Below are 26684 nucleotides of genomic sequence, written 5' to 3'. Positions count from 1 at the left end.
TAACATGGGAATGTTTTTCAGAAGGTATTGTATGGAAGAAAAATAATCTTACAAATACAATATAACTCCTGTTTAAACAGTGGTATTTGTAGGCCTTGATAAACATTATCAATGGTGCTCTAATTGTAGAGGGACCCGAGGTCTGATAAACTAGAAAAGGACTGATTCTCATTTAAAAGAAAAGGCTAATTGATAAAAGCATTTTTTATGTTTTTAAAAAGCATTCTATAAACATATTAAAACAATTTCATTTCTTAATACTGTATAATTGAAGCCATCCAAACGCTTTATGAATCGCAGCTGTGAACACAGCACAGCACGCTCTCTAACCTTTATGGAACACCAACCGAAAACAAAACACTTACTGTCCTGATGTATTCGAAATGTCCACCTTCTTGCTTAAAGTTGATGAGCTGCCTGTTCAATAACCAAAGGAATGACACTTCCAAAGTAGGATCATGGAAGGCCTTGCAGCTGAGAACAACGCTTTCTCCCACTGTGACCTCCACTCGGACAGGACTGAGCTCCAGGCGCATGGCTTCTGGAAATATGACAAAGCCCAACACAGGTCCCTAGTATTATCATTGTTCCTTAACATCACATGCACTCTTGGTAATATCACATAACATCACATGCTAAAATCTCTTAGCTCATTATAATTAAAAGAAAGCTCGTGTACAATTTTGCACATCTGTTTCCAAAATGGATAGATCTCAGCAATGTCTTGTTAGTTATTTACACTCATTTTAACTGTTATAGTTACGGTATTTATATTACTCAAGATTTGGAATTTTCATTTGTCATTTGAAGCGTGCAGTGTAACGACTATTGAACGTCAATCACTGATTTATGCCATCATGACCAGATACAGACACCACTCCAAATGATGGAATTTTAATCATAAAATGTAAACATAGAGCAGGCAAATAAAGACGGCAAACTAACAATACTGAATATCTCTCCATTGTTAATAAATTGAATTAATACAATATGAAATATCAGTATAAGTACATTTTTTTACCTTTAACCCATACAGTGGTTGTCATTTCAGCACCACCAAAGCGATTCTCTGCATGGCACACATAGCTGCCTTCATCAGATTTCGTCGAATTCACAATCCTGAGAGTGTTATTCCTCAGAATAGTGATCCTTTGAAAAAGAATCAATAGCAATCCTAAATGATAAATGTACACATAAAAGTTCTAATCTGAATTCTTAAATGGGCATTCACAAAGTACAATCTTGTCTTCACAGTAAGCAATGGATCAGAAATGGCATACGCACGATTGAACTTATTTTTGCAAATATTTTTCACATACATAGTGAAGATGTTCCAAAGCATTATATCTGCATGTGTAGCAGAGCTAGTTCGGATACAGTGACGTCATCGCCCTCACTGCGCGTAGCAGGGACCTCAGCTGCCTGGGCTGAGGGAGGTCTCCTTTAGCTCATGCGGCTGGTTCCCTGTTGTGTTACGACAGAGACCCGGGTTCGCGCCCCAGATGCTGCGGGATGGAACGGGGTGGTGGAGGGCACGAGACCACACGGAACCGCGAAGGTCACACATGTATGTCTACTTTCTTGTGTGTGTCTCACTTGGCTGAGTGTGTGACCGTTACATAACTCCTGGTCCCACACAAACACATCAGCTGGAGTGTGGTCTCCCATTGAAGATACCTTCACCCTGCAGTGTGGCTTACTTTGATGTCCGATATAGTATTTAAATAAAATTAGAGCACAAAATGTTGTTATCCTTTCTTATTCTTCTTGGTAGAGCACACATAAAATAGAAGTAACTTTCTCAGTTGCACACTGGTTTTATTCTAAATGGGGCTCAACAGTGCATTACAGCCATGTCCTGACTGTGCTTTTGTTGCTGTTTAATCCTTTGTTTGAATTGGCAGCTGCAGCGACTGCAAAGAATGAAGACACCCAAAAGACAATAACAGGGCAATAAGAGAAGCAACTGTAGGAACAAGACACAGATTGAAATAGTCCAAGGTTATAAGAATTATTAGTGAACTTAATTGACATTTTTAGCTATAGCTCAAATTAATGAGTATGAGCACAGAAAAGTGATAGGACAATATGTGCACTGTCCACTGTTCAGTTCAGTATTTATTTTGTATTTTACTGTACTTGTACACATGCTAGCTTTTCTAATATTCCTGCTTGACCATCTAATTCTGTGTAACCAACTTAAGAGGTTTTAAGTGAATGATGGAAATTTTTACTTTATTCAAATATGAAGGAAGAGGGGGGACATCTTGCAAAATTAAGTGTACGAAATGATCACTTTTTGTACCACAGGTCTTGAAACTAACGTGATTCAGTATGTCCTTCAGAATAAATGATAATCTGTCAGCTGTTTACAAAATCCCTATTTATTGTATTTACTAGACTGGCAGAACAGCTTCTACTGTGCCCTTAAAAATAATGGGATTATGTCAATACAGTAATAGAATCTCATTACATCATGCTGAAAGTGCTGAGGTGCTAGCAGGATCATTTAGCGTTTTGCCAAGTAATTGAGCTATCCAGTCACGCAAGAAGATAAGTCAGTCAGCACACATTCGTCTTCCTTCATTCTAAAGGTGTGAAAAAAATGCTGGTATTGGTAGTGGTGTTTGTATCTTGCTTCTCTGTTTTGCATCTCTCCTGCTTCTATCTTTCCTCATGCTTTAGACTGTTCTACACTTACAAAAACAAGTAGGAAGGCATTGAAATTATGAAGTTCTGGATCAGACAAACTGGGTCAATATTATCTCATTAAAAAAGTAAAAGCAATGATCTTCTTATCAGTTTTCCAATACTAGTTGCTTTAAGATAGTTTCCTTATCTTTTGCTGAAGGAGACTGCTGGGGAAACAATAATAGAACATTCTACAGCTTCAGTTCTATAGAAACCATATATTAAAATAAGCCTTTTCTTCCTATATAGAAAGTCTAGGTTAACTAACACCTGATGTGGGACACATACCTGTTCATAGACAGAATGATATTCTCCACACCAAAAGCACATGTTCATTACAGTATGCAGCACATTCATTCTAATACAGACAATTAAATGGTCTTAATTTGAAGCTGATTACCCCAATTGTGTCAGTAGTGTGTTTTCAAAGATTTCAACCATTTATTTTTTCTTATTTAGAATGAAAATAAAGGAAAGGAAAAATAGTACACACATCATAATAAACACTGGCAAGCAAGTGACAGTACATGAAAGTCGGAAAGTCGTTAGATCAAAGGACATGTATTTGTCTAAACTTTAAACAAACCGGTCAATGTCTTGACTAAATTGTGCAAATAAATGGAAATACTGTATTGTTTTTGAATGACATAACCACATTTTTGCTTTAAGACTATAAATACATACTCTTTTCACATGAAATTATAAATTGAACTATGCCTCAAAATATATGATTATCTGATGGATATAGAATGTGGTAATTTATCTGTGTATATGCTTCTTCTTAATTGAAAACAGAACAGAGACCTAGACATTAAAAGAGCATTATTTTAAATGTTCAGAGAACAAATTTTGTAAAAGACAAGAAAAAGAAAAAAAGTCATATTGTCTGAATTAATGGCATGTTCCACCACACATATTCGAGATACAGCAGGGAATTTTGAAATCTATTTTGAATGCTTTGTGTTCCACATTTGAATTCAAATCTTCAGACAGTGCTTGCATCAATAAGCTTGTCAGACATCCAGAAGAAGAAAACACTATCACAAGAAGACATTTTAATGAAAGGGGAGTCATGATTACATCTGACACTGGAAAATATATTAATAAAGTAGACAGATGAGGGTTAAGTCCTTCGATCTTTTCTTCTGTCACAGAACTGAAATGTTTTTTTTATTAAATTAATGCATACATGAATCATTCTGTTTTTAATCAATTGCAACCAAAGCCCAGTATTTTTAGTTTGAATAAAGACTGGAACTTGTGTCAATGTAATAGTTTTAAACTGGGATGCATTCACATTAATCTTTTTTGTGGTCCAAATTCTTAAAACGTCATAAATTAATTTAGTTATGCTACAGCACAAGAATTTCTAAAGGGTAGAAAAGCAAAAGAAACTTTTAAAATCTACTGTATAAAGGCTGCCAATGTCGAAATAACATTTTTATACTGTACAGTAGGTTGCAAGGATATTACTATACTTAGAAGATGCAGTAACTTAAGAAAATTTAGAATACTTCCGAAAGGATGGAGTGCACTTAGGGTTCAGATTTGTCTGGATCTGCAAAGCACATTAAAAATTTTATGGGCGCACTGTTTCATTAATGAAAAAATCTGGGCATACAAAATTTATGTATTTTATTTATGTAAATGTTGACAGACATGACCAGTTTCCTTTATGGTTCTGATGCACAGCAGTACATGCCTCCCAAAGGAAAAAAAAAAACAGAAAAATAAACTACCATATACATCAAATCATGTCAGAAAGGAGGAAACTGGGATGAGTGTGCAAGTCAGAATTTACATTTTCTGTGGCATGCAAATATTACGTCTAGTTTGTACATCTTTAAAGCAGAAAGCTTTGGGTTTTAGTGCATGCTACAGTGTTGTCTAAAACTAATGGGATTAATACTTTCCATTTAGAAAACAAAAGCCCTGAACATTAGCTGAAATCCATGTTAATTACAAACCTTCATTAACTCAGCACAGCTGTCAATGTCAGATAAAAAGGCTGTGTGGAGCAAGACATCAATTCAATCCCTGCTCTTCCAGTTATCGACTTCTAATTTAGAGCTGACTTTCTTGGCAACTGGTGATATTTGAAAATCCCTATACTTAAAAAATCACCCAGGCAACCAGGCAAGTACTGTATTACATCCTCAAAACTCATGGAAGTGCTGTTTATATCCTACAACCACAATTATTTTTTCCATTACTCGGATCTACATTTTAAAATCCTCTGTTCTTATTAGCTCCTTGTTAAAGTAGTTCCATAGATTTATGAATAGCATAATATACCATCAAAGGACGTTAGGCATAAACTGGCCTTTTCAGAAAATTCCATTTGTTTATAAGCAATCAAGCCATCTGAAATCATGCCTAACTGATACACATCCAAACATTTCCAACATTTCCAATGTAATCATAAAATACAACATTAAGCCATTTGCACTGATAATAGAGTCCTGGCAACACATTCCTAATTTCAGAAATGTATTTTACACACTTTAGAGCCTGGAAGATTAAGGTTATTTATTTCACTGACTGACTTATATTGCAACTGGAGTCATAGGCCCCTACACACCAGCTGCACTATTTCCTAAAAATATATAAAAATTAAACTTACAGATATTTACTTCTAGTTAGTAAGGTGAGAAGAGGAAAGAAGCAAAGAAGATTGTTAGTGACTTCACCTGAGAAAGAATAAAAATGGTAATAAATTTAAGCCTATGAAAATATGTAACAAAATATATCTGATTAAATTGGTAGGCTGTTCATTCATCATTGCCTTCTCATATGGAGTGGCTCTCTGGACAGTTTCTTCTCCCCATCAATCAAAGACTCCAAAGATCGACTAAAGGGAAAGGATTAAACATCTGACATTTAATTAAGTATATATTGCTTTAAGCCACTATTTATAAACACACATAAATCATATACTGTACTACAAAGGAGAAAATGAAATTGTGAGGTTCAACTTTATAAATGATCCAGTGGATGGCTAAAATAAACAGATTCAGGATAGAACAAGTGCAACTTCACAGGCTGTGCTGGAAACAGGATCTGCCATTCATTTTCTACCAGTATTACACAGGTACACTGTTGCAGGAGGACAAAAATTTTGATTAAACTATTGATTAGTTCATTAAGTTTCAATTTGTCAGCTGATCATCAATAAAGTCCCTAAAAAATTGTAATTACCAAGAAGCTAGTGTACAGTAAATCAGAAATCATGCTCTTCTACGTACCACTCTAACAGATTTTGAACTGTGAAAACTGAAGATGAAGAATTTTGGCAATTGTATATTCCTGTCCGAGGAGCACACTTGTAAGAAGCAGCTCAAGTATGATTTGAATGATCAGACGTGTGAACTATCAGAGCTTTTGTTGTTTATACATTACCATTTAGCTATGACACTTTAAGAACAGAAATCTGAATGGTTATTTTTCAAAAGTAAATTGCCTACAATGCAGTAGATACAATGTCAGCAGAAAATTCTGTAAATTATTTCTGTGTGTACAATTTCAGGCACACCCAGTGATAAATAACAAGCCGTTCTGGGAATATGGATGTCATGGACCCCGCAAGTAAAGGCAGAGAATAAGAAATACTTGCTAAACGATAGATTCTTAACCCTGTGTGTCTTCCTGTGTTGGACATCCAAAGCTTATCCTGCCTTTATTCCCTGCCTGGGGCAAATGTTCAGATTTTGACAGTATTTTAAACTGAAACCAGTAGAGCTGAATCAGGGACTTTGACTAGACAGGTGGCTTTGCAGCCCAAGTTTCACTGCGATGCAGATCTCTAATGATTCAGAAAAGCTTTATTTAGAAGGCAGCATATGTTCTTGTGCTTTGGTTTGTCTTAAAATAGATGCAGTACTTCAGTTTAAACATCTTTTTTTTTAAGTATAAAAAATAATGCTTTTGCAGGAGATGTAGCCATTATCATCATGTCATCAAATTCAACAAGACCTTGGAATGGGTAAGGATCCAGCTACTTCCACTAATATTGATCAGTTTTCAACCCCTTCAAACACTTACATGCTAATGTATTATTAATACAATACATGACAACCATATTCTCCTGTGCTCTATTTTCCAAGATATTAGACAAGGTCTTGGTCTTGGTCTCTAAAGGTCCTATGTCATTTTATGTAAGAGTATAAGTGTTAATCCCTGTCACCTGGCTTTGTACAGACCGGCCTTCCTAAAAAATGCCCCTTCATTCAGTTGGTGGACTGGAAAAGGAACCTCACATGCTCACCTGTTCTGTTATGTAGTGCAACTGTGGGTGCATTGATGTTGTGCCACATCCACATGGTGGCTTTACTCCAGTAATGGATGAAGTATGTCCCCCTTCTTTTTATTGCAGTTTTTAATTATACTGTATATATAATTATACCTTTTATTCCTAATTTTTAATTGCTCAAATGGTTACTTCCCTCCTTTCTTGGCCCATAGCTACAAAGTTAAAACTAAAAGCTGACAATACATTTTGTTATGAGCCAATTATTTTTTCTGAGTTGTCAGCCAAGTGTTGCTTTAATTAAGGAGACTTGGATGGTCCCCTTGTCTTGGCTGAGAATTTGTTTTCATTCATGCATGCCCAGTGGCTACCAAGAGCATCCTCTGTCAACTCACACTCCTGTTGTTTTAGGGGAGGGAAGGTTGTGGGCAATTTATTCCGTTATTTTTGACACAGGGACTGCTCTTTATTTTAGCTTGCAAGCTAGCAATGGCCAGCGTTAATCTGTAAACTTTGCTAGGTAATTTACCCCAAAGTCAAACAAAACAGCACTTGCCGTCTGCATTTGCAGAACAGAGTTTCTCCTCATAATAGTTTGTTACTAGATTTTTTATTATATGCAGATTCCGGAAATGAGCTTTTCTGCAAAGCCGCTAAATGTTTTGGATTATCTGCTTGTCTGAAATTACTGATATTTTAGCAAGATTAACAATGAATTAGTGGTACAATTCTGATTCTTTAACATGAGCAAATATAGCTTAAATGACAATTGCTTTATACCAGGGTAAATTTCATTTTCAAAAGCGAAAAAATGCTCACAATTAACAAATATCATAAAAAAACAAATTATTAGAAAATAGCATGGACACACAAATTGTATTGAAAACAAAGAGAGTTTAGTGTACAGTCTACTGCAACAAGCTTGCATACAGTAAAGAATTAAATATTGCAGATTATGGAAGCGGTGGCTGGTTATCTTCCTGAATAATCATGCTATATGTTTTGAGGAAATATATATAGTATATACAGTATATGATTTCTATAACTGTATATATTTTAATATGACGTCTGGACCTGTTCCTCTGTTTGTCCTGCACTCACGATTGGCCCACCATCTTCTTCCACTGCCTCTTATTTATTTTCATCAGTTATTTACTGTTTGACATGATACTGTGTGGGTGTGTGTTATTGGAAATTACTGAGCCTGGTGAAATGAGCATAGCTTCAGGAGAAGGTTAGGGCCACTCATGTACAGCCTGGACTTTTTTTTTTCCTTTTAACAGAAAAAAACATAACAAGCATTCAAATTTCCATTACAGCCTTGTCAGTGCTAAATTAGTACATGATCATCACAGAGACACGGATTGTTCAAAAGCAAGTGAAGTGTGAAATCAGAATTAGACAAAACACAAAACTGAGTGCGAATGCAGACAAGAGTTCAATTTCAAGCACAGAGGTGTCAGCTCAAACACAAAGAAGTGTTTATTACTGATGAGGTGACTCAAAGCAAATACAATTGTTGAACTACTTCTGTCACATGTGGAGGCATTTCCAGGACTGTGTAGAGTCATAGCATGCAAAAAAATCTGCTTCTTGATGTGAAATTGTCCAAATTGGAATTTAAATATCCAAACTGCATAACTTAAGTTTTAGCATAACTTCCAGGTAAAACTAAGGCAGACTAACAGCAAATATTTCCACTTGCTATAGTATAGAAAACTAAATTTTAAAGCCCAGATTAAATCAAAAGTTCTTCCTACCTGCTAGTCGCAAATTACAAACCAAGTACTTAATGATAGGTGTTTGTTTGCCAGAGGCTTCATGCTTTTACACATTGGAGACTGGCTGTGCAATTTTGTTTTCGTTTTTAATTTGCTGCTGGTGGGTGAGTTAAGGTTTTGATCTAATCAAACCATAAACTTAGAAATGTATCACTGCAATTGAATTAGATTGACAAGATTTTGCACCTAAGGCCTGTACCAAGAAAAAATCTGGAAAAAATAAAAGGTAAATAGAATCAGATTTGGGTAGTAAATCAGAAAGGCAGCTTTCTACAGCTTGCTGCTGTATACTATTTATACAACAGACTCCTTCAAAAAAGCATAAAAATGTACACCTAAAACAAAGAAGTTCACATTTAATAGCAGTAGACTACTCTCCTATGAAACTTTTTTGCAGAAAACAAAAAATCAGCTTTTTTTCCAGTGTCCACTTAAGTCAAATCTTATTAAACTGAGAATCAATTACCACAAAAGTAATTGACATAAGCTTCGGATTTTTTTTCTCCCAAGCCTATGACTATAAGGGTTATCACTTCACTTTCTTCAGAAAAAAAGGTTTTATGGATGTATTTGCAGAGTACATCTGATAAAATCGCAAGTATTGATTATTGACTGGCCTTGCTTGTTGATGAAGAACAGGAATGGTCCCTGAAATTCTGCAGATAAACCAAAGGTATTTTTCTTAACTAAGTTACAAGCAAGTACACTTATAATGATTGGTGCTATTTTGGTGTTGCAGATACTGGACACAGAGTGTATGCTTTCATATCAGTTCATGGTCACTGGACATGTTTTCCTTGCAAAACAACCATTTCATGCCTCATTTAGAAAACTGGGTAAAATTTACTCACAGGGTCTCAGCTGGTTTTGCGTAAAATTAGAAGGTAAAATAAGTAGCATAGCGCTCTGTACTGTGCTTGATGTTGACAACTTCATCCTTTTTATTTCAATCAGTTGCTTGTATTTTCTTGAAGAAAAGCATTAAATGGATTGCGTCCGGACTCAGAAGAGGTACATGTCAATCATCTAGTGCCATTAAGCTAAAGTGTATTAAGTTTGCCTTATGGTTTCAGGGGATGTCTAAAAATACAGCTGTATTATACAGCAGCATAATGCACTATGTTTCTGTTAGGTTCAATGGCCAGAACCATTTAGGAGCACAGAGACCCAGACAAGTCAAAGACGGATTCCACAACAGAAGACACACTCCACACTCTTTAACAGCAGTCAAAGATCCAAATGATATCAAAAGAATGATCAGGATTATTTCTGGGGCCGTTAAGCTTAGCGGCAGCTGAAGTGCTCAGGTATGACGTACCTCTTGCTTGGCTGGATTTTCCGTTCTCCTTTCGTCCAGATAATGCTTGGCTTGGGAGATGCTTGGGGTTTACAGTCCAGCAATATGTCTTTACCCACAGTACCCATAACTGTTTGCCTTGCAGGGCCTGCCTCAAAGCTGGGAGCTGCGGCTGTTAAAAGCAACACATGCACAGCACATGCAAAAAGTGTTAAATCCAGTTATGGATTCCATACAATATCATCATTCGAACCTGGAAGAGAAACTTGCATTTTACTTCCCATCTGTTATTGAATCTGGGCTCACAGAGACGTACAGACTCAATAACAGATGGAGTGTAATCATTACTTCTTTAGACACAGAATATGGTGACTGATTGCATTTCGTGTGAAAATGTACTTCTTTTCATTGCATTTTAAGAAAGGAGAAACACCAAGAACACCACAGACCAAAGAAGATTGTTATCAATTCAAAGTAAAATAATTTTAAAGTGGGCAAGATTAGTTATGTCAGCGATTCAGTAAATAGACATGCTGAATTGAAAAAAGGCTAAACCAAGTCTCTTAGATCTATTACAGCATTAGGTAGTGTCCCTAAGATTGTGTATAATAATATAATTATAAATAATTAATTGATTCAATAATAATATGAATACTATTAGTAATACTTGCTTGCATAGATATAGTTGTTTTAGCAGCTTTACAAGTATATGAGAGCTTCACTAATTATAAGGTAATACGAGAAAGTCAAAAGGAGGTAAGAATAGCATATAAAATAATATAATGCGCACTAAATATTTGTGCAGTGCTGTGATGTTGCCTATATGGTTGCAAGCATTCTAAGTATAACATTTTAGATTCTGTAACTAAAGGGAGTCTGTTACTGTATAAGTAGAGTGGTTACCAAAACTTCCTGGAGAAAACTGCTATTCCTTTATCTATCGAAATGTTACTGAAAAATTAATTTAAAAAAGTAAAAGCAAGACTTAGTTTTTCTATATACAGTTACATTTATATTGCATATTCTAGGGTATGAAGCATTATAGTAATTGAATTTGAAAAGTATATGGAAATGCAGTTTTCTATATTAGTGTTGTTTTTTTTTTTACTTGCAAACTACAAGAGGCTAAATGAAATGAAATGGTTCATTACAGACTGGCAAAGAAAAATTAAACAACGAGACACTGCCATTTATTTCTTAGCACGCTTTAGTGAATCCAAGTAATTTTATGTGAAGGTATTCATTCAGCTTTTATTGCTCTGATTAGTTGCTTATTTGAAAAATAAATAATAATAATACAGTGGTGTTATTCTGCCTTTGAATTACTTTTCAAGGGCATTCCTTTCAGTTTTTTGTTCTTAATAAGTAGGAGGCATCATTATGTGCCTTATACATTAATATATGTTATTTACCCAGACTTTTCTGCAATCACAAATCAACAAGAGCAACTGAACATCATTTATGCTGCATCAAAAAGTCTTGAAACAACCTATGACATGCAGTCAAAATTGAATTCACTGTGCATATCAAGCATAGACGTTTGAGGACTCAGTTATGCCACAAGGCTTTGTCAGTCCTGGTTAGTCAAAGTTGAGTGATGTTTTCTAGAGGTCATTAGCAAGTATTGCATTTGCAGTTAACAACAGCCATGTTTCATAATTATAAAACAGACACAACTCCTTAAGCAAATTAAGTAATGATTAATCATTATGTTACTACAGGATATACCATTCCTTCATTTAACAACGTTATAACAATGTGCATATTTAGACATGCAAATGTATGACTTTTTAAAACATTTTCTAATACATACTGTAAGAACATAAAGCAGTTACAAATGAGGCCATTTAGCCCAGCTAATTTGTTTGGTAGTTGAACCAAGATGTTGCAGTGTCTTGAAGGAAGCCAATGTACTGTATAGGATTCAATATAATATAATACAGACCAAATACTGTATATTGTAAAAACAATTCCAGAGCTTTTGGCAAAAAACCATGGTTATTTGTATTTGAGGAATTTGTTTGCGTGGGCCTACAAGTGCAATATGTACAGGTATAGTAATGTGTTTCTGAATGTCTACATACAAACAAGTACAAGTACAGTATAATAATTCCTTTATGAATATCTATTTCATCACACCCAATGTTACGGTGTCAAATTTGTATATCTATGAAATGAAAATGATAAAATTCAACTTGTATATGCAGTATGTAACTTATTTCTTAAATAATGTTTTTTTATGATTTGTTGACTTATTTGGAAGTCGTTTTAATTGGTTCAATTTGGATATTTTAAGACAGCTCTTTGAAGGAGTACTGTAATGCAATCAAGTGTCAGTTATAAAAGGATCAATGTGTAATGTGAATATGATAAAATTCAACTATTTCTGGTGATTTTTGTTTTCAAATAAGCTGTGGTGCAGTAGAAAATGCTATTATAATACAGACATCAGTAGTCAGCTCAGAGGGCTAAATTAGTGGAGACTCAAATCCTTCACCTCTGAAGATCTGTTGTCATGTTCTGTATGGCTACAGTGACAGAGAGGCCAGAAGGTGTGGCTAAGCCTCCAGCAAATTCAATGCATGTCTCCATCTTGAAATAACCATGTGACTTGGCATTACATTAAATCCTGTGCATATTTTAGTCGTTGCAGAGGTCAGAGTTTTAAAAGAACTAAGAATGGTCAATCACTCTGTGGTAGGGATAACACTGAAAACAATCATTTATCTTAATGTGGATGAAACTTAGTAAAATTCTATCCTTGGCCTCTGTTTTTGGTAGACAAAACCTGAACTCCACTTTATAAATGTATTTAAAATGTATATAGCAAAAGAACACACACTAATTTTAGTTGTAGGACCATAATAATGGTAATGGTAATGGTCGTTTAATCTTTGGAACTGATTTTTTTACAGTATCTCAGTAAAGTGCAATTGTATGTGTATTTATTTATGTGTATTTTTAGGAGAGGAAAAAATGCAATTAAATCTTTCTTATCTTGTGTGGCTAACACCTGTCACAGATGTGTGTGGAAGCTACACTGATGTAAAGTCCTAAAGTGACATATGTAAAATCTGTAGTTCAAGTTAATTTGGCAAAAACCCAATCAAATGATTTATAGTATTCTTTGTTAATTTGGATGATTTTAATGATGCTGAATTAATAAAGGTAAAAACATTTGCCAAGCTGTTGTTTGTTTTAGTCTTATTGAAAAAATAATATATACCATTCATCCCTCCTGAAAATCTAATAAAAATAAAGCATTAAAATATCTGTGATGTATTTGCTACTTACCAGTACAATGAGTGTAGATATTGTTCACATTTCAGACTGTTAAAAAACTTATCAACAATAAAAGGAGTTTATAACCCCCCCGCAAACAAAAATTTTCAAGGACAGAGAAGACTGTATTGACTAAGATATCTGTCAGAAAAATTAAAGTGACAAGGAGAGAAATGAACAGAGTAAATCTGTAGGCCTGTGTATTACTGGAAGCGATGTTTATGGCACAATCTTTTACGCTTGCTTAAGAGCGTGCTTTGCTCATCAGATGTGGAGCCACACGAATCATATATATATACAGTAGCTGTTTTTACTAATCTCCTGCACTGTTTCCTTTCTTTCCCCTTAGTTTTCAAGCTTCAGTTCTTTACCCTAAAGCACACCCCCTCCCTCTTCATTTGTCCTTCTCATGGATATAACCAAAACTCAGAATTCCCCTCTAGTCTATGATGCCCTATTCAAGGAGACATCTCATTAAAAGTGTTATTCTTTAATTCTATTAGCAATACACAGTGGCACTTTGGTTACAAGACGAATGATGGATCAGAAAATCAGCAGACCCACGGTTTTGTTCAGCTGTCTCTGAATTCTTTTATCCTCCTTTGCTTTCAGCCACACATGGCACACAGGGGTGAGTGACTCCTTTTTATATGCATGAAACAAACAGCGGATGACTCGTTCAAAAACACCTAGCAACATAAAAAATATGAAGTCTAAATGGTCTGTTGTATCAGCAATGCTTTATTCTACACAGGCTAGGTGCACTGCTTAAATAGCATAAGCAATTTGAGTAAGGTATAGAATTGGATAACACGTAGTGTCTGGAAAACATGCAAAACTGGATGGTCAATCCCTTAAACCTGATCGACAATAATAAATGCAAATCAATTAGTTTGCGATGTATACAATGACTTGACTTTATCTGAGACTCTTACCACTTGGAATGAAGGTAATCTAGGAGAATCCAAGAGAGTCACTTACAACATGCAAGAACACTAACAACAAATACTAGTCACAAATATAGCCTCACAAAACAACTGAGATAGCAGCTGTATTTATTTGTCCTTTACATTCTGTCCTCTGTGTTTTGAAAACTTATCATTAGGACTAAATTCAAGTTAAGGAGAGGAGCAATGCTCACAATGGTCTTGAAACACGAGTTTCCATGATCAGAAAAAAAAAGATGAGCCATTGATTTAAAAAAATATGTTAGTCAATGTTGTATATTATTTGTTTTTGAATCAGATGCCTTCTCTTTCACAACGTTTGGAGACAGGGGTTAGAAAATTAACATATATGCCTTTTCATTTCAAAAGTGAATATTAGAAAAATACCTAGAATTTTCAGCTCTGCACTAGAGTAAATGGCTCCATATTTGTTCTCCGCAATGCACTGGTACATCCCAGCATCAGACTGGTTGACATTCCGAATAATCAGTTCTCCATTAACCATCTCCATTCTGCTCTGTAACAAAATGAAAACGCATCTCGTCATTCGTTAAAATTTCAACACCATTCGAAAAATGAGATTTTTAATTTTTAACTCAATTCAAAAGTATTTTCATGTGGGTCTCTTCTGGTCCACATACTGTACTGTATATGTATACCCTTCACCTGATCCATAGTTATTCAGGAATTATTAAGTATGACAGAAATAATGTAATGTACTAACTTGTTTTCTGCTGTCTCCGCATGTATGTTTACCCAACACTACTCCTAGCAGGGCCCAGTTAAGTTGTCCTAGTAGTGATTTAACTAATAAGATACAAAGTGCCAGTAATTATTGCTATGTCTCCCTTGGTGTTTGACAAGTCTGTAATGTGCAATAGAGCTGATGAGCACTGTAATGGAAACAGAATTTACCTGTATAGACAAAGGAGTTCCATTGTGTAGCCAGCGGTAAGTGGGTCTTGGCTTTCCTGTGGCCTTGCACTCCCACTGGAGCTGCTCTCCACTGTCCAGCTGGGTGTCATTAATCATCCGGATCCACTGGGGATAAGCTAGCAAAGAAATCCAATAAAAGTCCTTTATCAGCTAAGGTCGCAGACTCTGCTTACCTGACTGGGACCTTGGATTTTTAAACAGGCATTCGCGATTTAAGCGCAATTTCAAAATATCAAACACAAAACACACTACTGGGTTCTTCCACAATATAGCGTACAGCAGAAAATTCTAGTCTTGGTTTGCATTGTCATTTTACATCAACTTTGGCAATATGTGGTTCAGCATTTTGTTAGCAGAACAGTACCTGTGCATTTTTCGTTTCAGATTTTTTTCCAAAGACAATATGCACCTTGTAATGAGGTTACGGCTGAGAAGATTTACACTACCGAAGCAATGGAAATGGAAACACAAGCTTCCATTTTAAATCTAGCTGAAAAATGAGTGAATAAATATTCCTTAATTTGGATTAGATTTACAAATAAATATTATGTAAGGTTTAAAGTAATATCGTTAGCTGTTTATACCACATAAGTGCTAATGAGGTGATTCTAAATATTTAGAATTTTGATATTATTATGAAAATTTTTATCTGTGACTTATCTGCTTCATGCAACAGGCAGATATTGGCATGAATGTGCAATCCCGTACTTAACAAGAGTGACAGGCTGGTACTCAAAAGCAGGTGTAAAGCTTGTATTCCATTGACATTTTCATTCCACAGAGGTCACCTCTGACGGTAATAGCAGAACATTACATGATGGAACAAAAATTTTATTACAGTAGTTCACTTCAGAACCTCTTTGGGGATGATAATGGAAATCCATTACAGCTTGAAATGACGATAGGAATCCAGATATCTTTTTATTTTCTAAATAAATGCAGTTTAGTTATTTATGTTGGAAACTTTTTTTTATCTAGACAAGTGGACACAAAACATCTTGTCATATAACCAAAACTCTGGATAAGCAATGTTGCTACACTGATTAAAAGTAAGAATTCAGCTCTGACAGTGGATACCTGTTAAAATTATTGTACGTGGGATGGCAGTAATGTACAATTTTCACATCATATCTAATAATTTAGCTTTTTTCCACTTTTGTCCCCAGTTCATCCAGTCTGCTCTTACAGAGAGAAGGATGACTGACATAACCTTCAGCAAATGCTAAATCCATTTTAATTATTGCCCTTGCCTGTGATAAAAACCTCTGTCCGCCTGATATCAAAACATAATATCCTAAGGCACGTGTGAACTAGTTAAATAATTAGTGTGAATGGCCTTGGAATGAAAGTCTGCTGTAGGTATATGATCTAAATCAGGTTTCAGTCTGTCCGTATTATAAAACAAAATAAATATACAGTATGTATAGAGAGCCCTGTGTAGAATCCAATTTATATAGGTCACTCTGGTCTGTGAACCTTCATTATGAAAAGGATCTTCATAATAGTAATCAAACTACAAGAAAACTGTAAAATGAAATCATTATACTAAAGGCAGCATGCAATCAGTGAAAAGCTACAAGATTTGCATGCACTATAAAAAGGGTGGTTGGATCAGAACTCAGCAATATAAACCACACACCCTGTATTCCTGACAGGGAACTGTGAACCCACTGCTGAAAAATGTTTTACTCCACCTGACTTAATATTTTCTGTTTTTGCTACTCCCTCAGCTTGTGGTTCCATATGATTTAACAATGCATTGTCATATATAAGATGTCTAATCACATTCATCCATCAATTAGAGAGAAGAGGCTCAGTTGCTAATATTGGCACAAACACAACATACAACAATAAGATAAATTAAGACAATAGGCAGTGATCAGAAGAGGTTGCATTATAAAGATGGCAGAATTAAGGGGGACAGATTCAAATCTGTTCAAGACAGAAAACTGATGATATATGAGAGTTGATATAAAGAGGGATGACAGTACACAGCCTCAGTTAACAAAATACATCTGAAATAAGGCAGGATTGACATACTGTTTTGTGGTATTGAAATACCCTCTGATTGCATGGAATAGACAATATTTATTAAGTTACTGGGATCTCTCTTCATAAAGTCCTTAGAATAGATCATCCCTTTTGATGATCCCTGATACTCTCAGAGCTTCTGTTTTTCTGGAAAAAGTTCTCAATAAAAACAAGGAATCACAACATTTGTCTTAAAAGGAAAGCAATATTCTGTTGCGCGTGACAGGAAAATACACACTTCATCCTGAGGGTTGGCACAATCTTTTAGAATGGACAACAGCTGAGCCATGGATACAGGATGGCTATCCTGTAATGTCAGAAACACATCCTCACCAAAGGTGGCAGTGAGACAGGGGTCAGGAAAAATACAGGGAAATGAAAAGAACAAAAATAAAAAAAACGTTTTATAGGGTGTCAGGTAGTTTAGCACTTCTACCCATAGGTAAAATAGATATTGAAACAGATGCATGACTGTTCACAGTCACAGTTTCCAGTCTTATCAGGGGGCACAAACTTTAATCACCCACTGAGATTTCTGAAGAATTATAGAGAGAAAATCAGTTGTGTCTTATTTTATGTTACCACTTCTGTCTTTACAACTTTTTGATTAGATGGGGTGAAATTCATCAAGCTTGAGCCCCACTCTTCTCGCTTCAACCTAGTTCAACTAACTATTGTCACTAAAACATATCAAGATGGGATCTCAGGTACTTACTGTTTAATTCACAAGCAAGGTGAAAGCAACTGATTGCATATTACTAGTACAATTACAATTGATTTAACAAAAAAATTAAAGTAAATGGTTTACAATTTACTGTATCTAAGATAAGATCACTTTATTGGCCATATACATTTTCTTGTATTAGTAATTTGTCTTTTCGCACACCCCATGCTCTCCATGAGCCACACAGACCTGGAGAGAAGCCTTGGGTCAGAGCGCAGGGTCAGCCATTTATATGGCGCCCCTGGAACAGTTGGGGTTAAGGGCCTTGTTTAGGGGCCCAGCAGAGTAGGATTCCTCTGCCAGCCACAAGATATGAACCTGCAACCTTCCAGCCACAGGTGGAGATCTTTAGCAACCGCCGTGCAATACAGTGCAATGCCTTGAAATAACTAAATAAAAAGTAACTCAGGTAATGGATTTCCTTTTTAAAAAATAGCAGCGCATATACACTTACTGTACACCTGGAGCTGACCCCGGAAAGCATTCCCTCCCCTGGAGTTCTCAGCTTTGCATTCATAGGTCCCAGAATCCTCCAGCTGAATGTTGGGAATCTCCAGAACAGCCTGTGATTTCCGCAGCCGTGCTTTTTTAGGGATGTTGCCATTCAGCTTTCTCCATGTAATTGTGGGGACTGGACTGAGAAAAAAGTGGTCCAATGTGAGAAACTGAACATCAGCTAATGGATGCAATTAGGCAATAGACACATGAAAATAGTAAAAGCAGTTGTACTTCATTATATCGCTAGGCATTACAAACAAAGTGGGTCATAATGGAAATACAGATTCATTTAAAGGTAATTGAACAATGGAATGATTCTGTTCATTGCCTGTTATTTAGATTTCTGCTGTGAAGCTGTTTTTAACTTAGCTGTAGCAGAAGACAAGGTTTTAAATACGTCCAATGTCAGGCAGGGACTGTGACATCTGAACATATTTGCTTGGCAGGGCTGTTACAATATATTACTGACAGTATAAATTTCAGTAAGAAAGAGGCTTTGGAACTTCAAAATGAAAGTTTCTCAGTCTCTGCAGCAACCGAAAAACAGTAATTAACTATTTCTGCTAAAAGAGTGGCCTACTTTCAGTTTTTTTACATCTTCTCAAAATACTGGTAAGGTTTCTCCTGTAGGAGAAACAAAAACAGGAAGAAAACTATTTAAAGAAAACAATTCACTATAAAGTATGAGAACAGATTTTTGACACTTTAAATTAAAAACAAACCTCTCAACAGATTTGTTACTGAATCACTATCATCCTTTATTTAACCATATAAGCCAGTTGAAAACCAACTCACATTTGCAATGACAACCTGAACAAGTGCCTTACATCATTATTGAACTGAAAAAGCAGTGAAAGAAAAGAAAAATCAATATAAATAACATAACGGTACGTTAGTGTTAACAAGTGCCAGTGTCAAGCAGTAAACATTTAGTCCTACAACTGAAAACGCCCTCTGATACACATTTGGATAGTTTCAGCTCATTCTGCAAATTGTTCCTCGCAATGTCAGAGTCAAATTAAAATGATGCACTCAGCTGCTCTACTTGATAAAAGCATCTTAAATCATTGGACAGTACAGAGAACTACAATAAATTTAGTTGTTTTGCCAATTAGAGTGTGTACACCTAGAGGAGTAGATGAAACGTGATTTGTAGTGATAAGGAAACCCAAACCTAGACTGATATTAGCTTGTAATTTATTAATATGAGTTTATAAAGACAAAAACACTTTCAACTTTATTGCTTGCAGTGGCAGCAGGAGAGCTATCCACCTGATCAGACTGATTCTGCCTGTTGCATGATTCTGACTGATCTTGTCAGTTGTCAGAAGTTAAGCAAGGCTGGGCTTGGTTTGTACTGAAATAGGAGACCTCAAAAGAAAACCAGGTTGTTACAGCAAGCAGTGTTGGTGGCCCAGTTGGTAGCACCCTTTCCCTATGAACTGCAGTTTTCAAACTAGTACCCCAGTAGGGTGAGCAGTGACTCTGTGACTTCCGGATCTGTTATTAAACTGAAGTACTGACTACTTGTTCAATAAAGATCCCAAGATAGAGTCGGGTTGCTATTCACTGTTTTGTGTCCAAACTTCTTCCAGGGGTTTTGGAATCCTGTCTACCTAAGGTGCCATCCTTGATTCAGTCGGTGAAGCAATTTCTCAGTTCTTTGCCAACTATTTGCTGTGGACTGCTGGTGCACATTGACCAGGTTGGTGTGTGACCGTCGTGGTTCCGCGCGGGCTCGTGTCTTCGCCACTCCGCCCTGCCGGTTCATCCCTCACTACATGGGCGCAAACTCAGGTCTCCATGTCACGCAACAGAGAACTGGCCAGCTGAGCTAAAGGAGACCTCCCCCAGCCCAGGCGGTTGAGGTCCGTGTTATATGTTGGGAGGGCGGTGATGTCACCACGCTGCAACCAGCACTGCAACCTACACGTGCAACACTTGAAGTAAATGAAATGCTTTTCCCTCCTGTGTATAAGGAATTCTGGAATAATTTGTGATGAAAGGCCGTTATTATTATTATTTTTATTATTACAGCCAGAATTTAGTTTTATCACAGTTTTTCAGAAAATGCAGATCACAGAAAGTGTGCAATTCACCATCTGAGAATAAAATGGTGTTCTCAGTACAGAGGTGGATATGCAAGTTACCAGTTGTCTGTGCTACTTTGATAATATTGATGGGGAAAAGTGTAGGCCACTTCACAGAACCATGGTGGACTCCTTTAATAACTGGAAAAGATCTGAAACAAATTTGTCAATTTTTACACATTGCGTATGGTTTTGTATGTAATTCTGAAACCATGTGAGGGAATTCAAATCAATATTATGCAGCCTTTTCAGAAGATCCTAGTGTTCCACAGCATCAAAAGCCTTAGATAAATCTATAACTGTACCGTAGCCATACAAATGTGATTTTAGTTGAGAGCAATTATAACAAAGATAAAAAAATTTAAGGCTGCTGTTAACACACTCATGCTCAGGATCTTTTGGACTGCAGTTTTGGTTAAGCGTTTATTAATTTTTAAATTCCATCTTGGAAAGACAAGAAAAAATGTACTGTATATGGGTCTACAACAGTTAGAGTCTGACTTATCAACCGCTTTCAAAAAAGGCAGAATAAATATGGGCTTGCAGTCTATTGAGATTTCAACAGTTTGAAAAGAGAGATTGAATAAGTGAGTCAGTGGATTATGATGATAATAGAAGTAAAATCACCGGCGTTTCTTGAATGTGAAAGTGGATTTATCATAGTAAGTGAAATATGTACATTAATAGATTAAGTTATATTGTTTGTGCTTCTCCAACCCTAGAGATAAACAGGAAGTCCTTAATGCCACCTTGCAGGATAATAAAATAAGAACAGTGCCATCTTCTTTCAGAGCTTCTTATTTCAGGAACACAATGATTCATGATTTCTGCTACCACGTATTGGAAAATGGCAATTTTGACATGCGTGCCATGTCTAAATATGGCATATCTGAAAGTGAGAGGTATAAGATGCATTATTACATATTTAATAGTGTATATTAAGCATATCGAGGCAGTGAAACTAACAATGAAAATGTCCATGGTTGTGTTTTGTCTCGCCATCTTGACAATAATCTATTTTTGAACAGCACAATGATAATGTAATCCTGTCACATGCGTCTGTTGTACCTGAAAAAATCAACTTCCCAAAGAAGTGTTTGTCTAGAGTTTGCATTGAATCTGACTGAGCTTTGCCTAATAGGTTTCCTAAAGAGGAAGACAAGACGTGTATATAGCAAAAAACCTTCCTTTAACAGATCACGTATCCAGCTCTAACTAATATCCGTTTTTTTTTCTTCAGTTCAGTATTCAAGATGACATTGATGTGAAAACAATTCTGTGTATAGTGCACCGAGCCTCACTGCAGTAAGAGACAGAATCTCCATTACCCATAATCCTGACTCAGATTAACAGCTGGTATATTTAGAACAACCCTTCAAGGTTAGGAAAAAAGAACGTGACACATGTTTTACTAGGGGAAATCTTACTAAAGTGTTACCAAGGACATTCTGGCTAAATTAAAGATAAATTAATGTAAAATGTTATATTTCAAAGGCAATTATCTCTTAGGATAGATTAGTATTCAGTAAACTTGTATTGTACGTGTGTTTCAAATGATTTGATGTTTGGGAGAAAGGAATAATATAATAATTTATTTAGTAATATAGGGGACAATTGTTTTCAATTTGCATGGTACTGTACAGTATATATAGTATGTTCCTGAAAAATGACGTGTAATTAGAAAACGAGTAAATCACAAAACTAATTCTCCAGGAGAACACATGGAAATTGGTGGGATAACGTTCCACAGTTTACTCCCTGCCAGAAAAACAGCTACATACAGTATATTCGCTCATGTAAGTTGTGTAGCTGTACTATAAGTCATTTCTAAACTAAATTTGTGTTACTGTTTAGCTATTTCATAGAAAATGTGAAGGGAAGACTTGTTATTCAACTTGTCTGTTGCTGACTGTGGCCAAGAGTGTTAAGGTGAGAACTTATTTATCCTAAATAAAGAAAGGGTACATATTTTTGACAAATTCAGAGCACATAAATATAGAAATGCCTGTACTGAAAAGGAATAAAATCATTGTTTAATGTTAAGGAGAAGCACTTTAAGATATCGCATGTGGTCCCTGGAACATTGACATATTTCAAGGGAGTGGGCAAGAATGTACAGTAGATAGATTTTTTTAGATGGAGACTAGCATCATAAGAAACAGGATCAATTTTTTGCAGCTTTGGAATGATAGAATGTATATATTTTCTTTTGCCAAAGTAAGTAGAAAATACAACAGTAAATTCATCAATAAAAACTCAAGGGCAATTTGGCTTTGTTTCTGCTCCTGAAAATAAGGCCTTATAATGTGAATAAGCTTGTAATGATGCCTTAAAATACCTTGAGTCTTCTCTAATCCTTTTCAATTATTGTTCACCTACGATTTTCTGACAGGCCTCAGAGAGAAGTCATTATCCCCTTTCATTCAGAATACTGCATGCAATCAAAGAATGTCCTGCAGCTAACATTTTTCCGTTAAACTAAAACTCACTCTTAAAGCACTGGAATCCTCTAGTTGCACAGCTTTACACTTGAGCTAGGTTTTAAAAACTTAAACAGTTTTTGTTATTTCCTGATGTTAAAGAAGAAATATACTAATGTAATATGTAACATTTACTGTATGAATCGGGTGCCCATGATTGAACAAACATCACTCTTTTTCCCTATGACTAATACCCGCTGTTTGTGCCTTGATTTGAATTAACTAGGGATGTGAATCTTTCATTTAAACAGAGCCAAGTCATATTAAAAAAGGCAAACATACTGTACCAGAATTTTGCATTCCTTTCTAAACAGTCACATGGCCCCTATTAAAATGATCTTTCTGTGTGAACATCTGCATAAAGGCCTGTACTATGGTGTGCACAGGCCGTGTTATTAGGTACAGCTATGTTTGCCTCCTATTTTGTGCTTGGTGATGTTTCATATGCATGCAGTATGTTCTCTATGTGGCTTATGAACACCCATTTGCATAGGCTTGCTAATCTGCAACATTTGTACTTTTCCTGCATTCAGGATACCACGACAAAACACTGACCTTTTAAACACAATTATATAGTAAAAAAGGGAGATGGGTGGTTTACAAATACTTGCATTTTCGGTGTTATTGGTTTAAAGGTGAAGAACATGTTTTAAAATTGTTAAGCCCTAATTTATGGATAGTTTAAGTGTTTAAGTGGTCAAAATAAGCAAATGACAATGCCCGACTTACATTTAGAAGAGCAGTATTTTTTTCCACAATATTTTGTGGTTAACAAAAAACTCCTAATCATATTCCAAACCAAGCATTGACATGCAGCATAAATTAAAAGTACTTGTACAGGTACTGCAGCATAAATTCCAGCCTCATGAGTCTGTGTATTAATTGCTCTCAATGTACTGCATCCTGATTTATAACGTGTGTGGGGTGCATGTCAAAAGAGCAGCCCTTTGACGGGCACCAGAAACAACTGCTCATTTCCAGGGTCTCCTGCAAGCTACAGGGAGCCCTTGTCAGACCTGCACTAGATCATTATTGTCTGGTTTACCAAGGCAGTCCACCTTCTTCAAAAAGAGCCATGCTTTTAAGAAGAAAGGCTGATTTTGGAGTCACAATAACTTGTAGAATACACTTAAATGCTAGAGCTTACATAAATGTGACCAGTTTTTTAACCTTATAGTCTTCCCTTCCCTGCATTGATAAAAAAAAAGAAATAATTACTTTAAAACAAAGTGCAGACAGTCACTTTTAACCTAAGCACTGTTCAGAGTATTTATGTCAACTGTTTCTGCATCAGCAAGAGATTTCACTCACTAACTGCAAATGTAGAATAAAATGATTTTTTAAGCCTCCTTGAAAACACTTATGTTGCAAATTTATTGAAGGATTAGGGACTTGAAGGGCAAACATTAAAATCTTAGATTATAGAATAGATTACTGTGCTATCACAACTTGTGCTCTTAAGCAGTTTCTTTAAACAAAGCTCTGTCAGTCTCCAACAAGTTTAGAGGATAGTCATTCAGATTGATAGACAGGTTGAGAATGACCCCAATTCAATCTTCATTCTCAGTACTTAGAGAGATTGACATTTCCTAATAAGGTGTATTAATAAATCATTAATTTGCAAGCAAAGGGGGAACTCAGCCAAGAATATAAGCCAATAACATTCTCAGACTTCAGTCTCAAAGGCAGGATGCCTAATTCTGCTTGGAAGTGCAAAAAGAGAGTTAAGAGCCACATCAATCTATGTTTTTTTATTGAGCATCCAACACTTTTCTGTTTAATTTAAAATGGAGAATAAATATGCAGCTTAATGTCTATAAGTTGAAGTAATGATTCATTACACTAATGAGGATGATTAGTTGTAAATTGCTTTCAGCACAAACAGGTCCCATTTGGAATCAAGGTAAACAATTTAAGTTGTTTAGAAAGAAAAAGAAAAGACTAGACTAGAAGCACATTACTTTCAAGGTAGATCTTAATGCTAAATAATTCATGTAGAAAAAAAAGCAACAAATAAAGTCAAAGGAAATGAATATATCCAAGATATACTGTACAGTACATATTTAAATTGTGGGTTCTGAACATTTGGTACAACATTTATGCTATACTTACAAATAGTTAGTAATTACTTTCTGAATACTAGAGACATAATGAAAAATCTTCTTTGTGAACAAACCTACTAAATTTGCAAATGCAATATGAAAAGACAAACTCAACAGACATGCTTGTTGCAGTGATGGTTTAGAAAAAATGTTTCAAACACAATTAATAAGTACTAATAACTGTATCAAATTTTATATTTTATACTGCTTTTCCCTTTACTTACTCTTTCCAGTAAGAGTACTTACTTACTCTTACTTACTCTTACTCTTACTTACTTACTCTTTCCAGTAATATTATATTTTAGTAATATCATATCTAAAATAAATCACTGACACATTAATTATTTTAAAAAGGCACACATTCTTATACACATCATAATTTCCCAGACCTCTTTGTTAAATTAAATGCATTGTATAACATTTGTCCAGTATATGCGTCAACATATGAAGCACATATCGTATGTACAGCTCGTGATTTAAATTACCATTACTTAAAAGAAAACTGCACGAAAATCATGCAGATATGCATCTGAATAAAGCTAATGAAAATCTGCTGGCTGTTAATGATATTTTTTTTTAACATTCTGATGTCTGGGAGTTTTTGCAGTCCAGGCTTCAGGCATGGAAAGAAGTCTTTCTGAGACTATTTTTCAATAGACATGGTTTTACTCACATCTTTATTAATAAGATACAGTACATGCATGTAGTATTCCCCATTAAAAGCATTCAGATATCAAGCCACAGAAAATGCACAAACTGAAATGTACTAAAATCTCACTGATGTAACAAGATTCACGCAAGCATAAAGAGAATTTAGAGACTTCAGCGAACAGGGGCCATTTTGTAGATGGACACATTGCTTCAGGGCTCTATTGGTAGACCATGACTTAAGATTTACCAAAGGATCCAAATGTAATATACAGTTATTACTACCATTATTGCACGGATAAAATTTCTTCTGTAGCCTAAGGCGCTACATTCTATCAATTGCTTTCAACAATGAAGTCACTGTGGGGTTTATCATGTTTTAGATTTGATTTTCTTGTGACCAAAATACATTAAAATAAAACAATAATCAGGTTTAAAGCTCTGCAGAATCATTTACTTTTATTTTTTCCTACCTTATAATTAATAAAGATTATCACTCATTACATTTCAGATTAGGATTTTAATCTTCCTCATCTGTTAACTCAACAATTAATAGTTGCGTTTTGCCAAAAAAGAAATTACAGGTCATGCATAATGCATGCATTCTGAGATTTTTTAGATGTTTTCTGCTGACAATGACTAATTTCCTCATTTAAATCAGTGTATTTCCAAAATTGTTTGAACAGTATTTCCTATTTGATCATGCACTTGTTATTAATTCAGTGTTTTTCATTGCAGTTCTCATGAGAGATGATGCACAATGATGTAGGCTACAGAACACCATCTTAGTTTTGTTTTAGTCTGGATCACATCGGTCTGAGGTCTGACTACAACTATTTTCATATAAGAGCACAGCAAGCTCTTCTGTAAATCTGAAATAAAATGGACTAATCAGATTAAGAAGCTAGAGCCCTGTATTGTCACGACCGCC

The 26684-nt window shown here is 35.5% G+C and overlaps 1 protein-coding gene across 1 annotated transcript in view; it reads right to left on the bottom strand.

Moving 5' to 3' along the window:
- cntn5 (contactin 5) overlaps positions 1-26684 on the bottom strand; it is a 197733-nt gene that overhangs the window by 25678 nt on the left and 145371 nt on the right. The window contains exons 9-14 of the mRNA XM_088920592.1: positions 18390-18571; positions 15160-15296; positions 14632-14761; positions 10037-10187; positions 1022-1149; positions 366-541 (exon numbers count right to left, since the gene is read on the bottom strand). Coding sequence (XP_088776718.1) covers positions 366-541; positions 1022-1149; positions 10037-10187; positions 14632-14761; positions 15160-15296; positions 18390-18571 — 904 coding nt within the window. The remainder of the gene's footprint in view (positions 1-365; positions 542-1021; positions 1150-10036; positions 10188-14631; positions 14762-15159; positions 15297-18389; positions 18572-26684) is intronic.

The sequence above is a fragment of the Atractosteus spatula genome, chromosome 7 (genome assembly GCF_055471065.1).
Source record: "Atractosteus spatula isolate fAtrSpa1 chromosome 7, fAtrSpa1.hap1, whole genome shotgun sequence".
In the NCBI taxonomy this organism is placed as follows: Eukaryota; Metazoa; Chordata; class Actinopteri; order Semionotiformes; family Lepisosteidae; genus Atractosteus; species Atractosteus spatula.
Note: the sequence above shows the minus strand (reverse complement) of the source record. Positions and strands in the feature narration are given on the sequence as shown.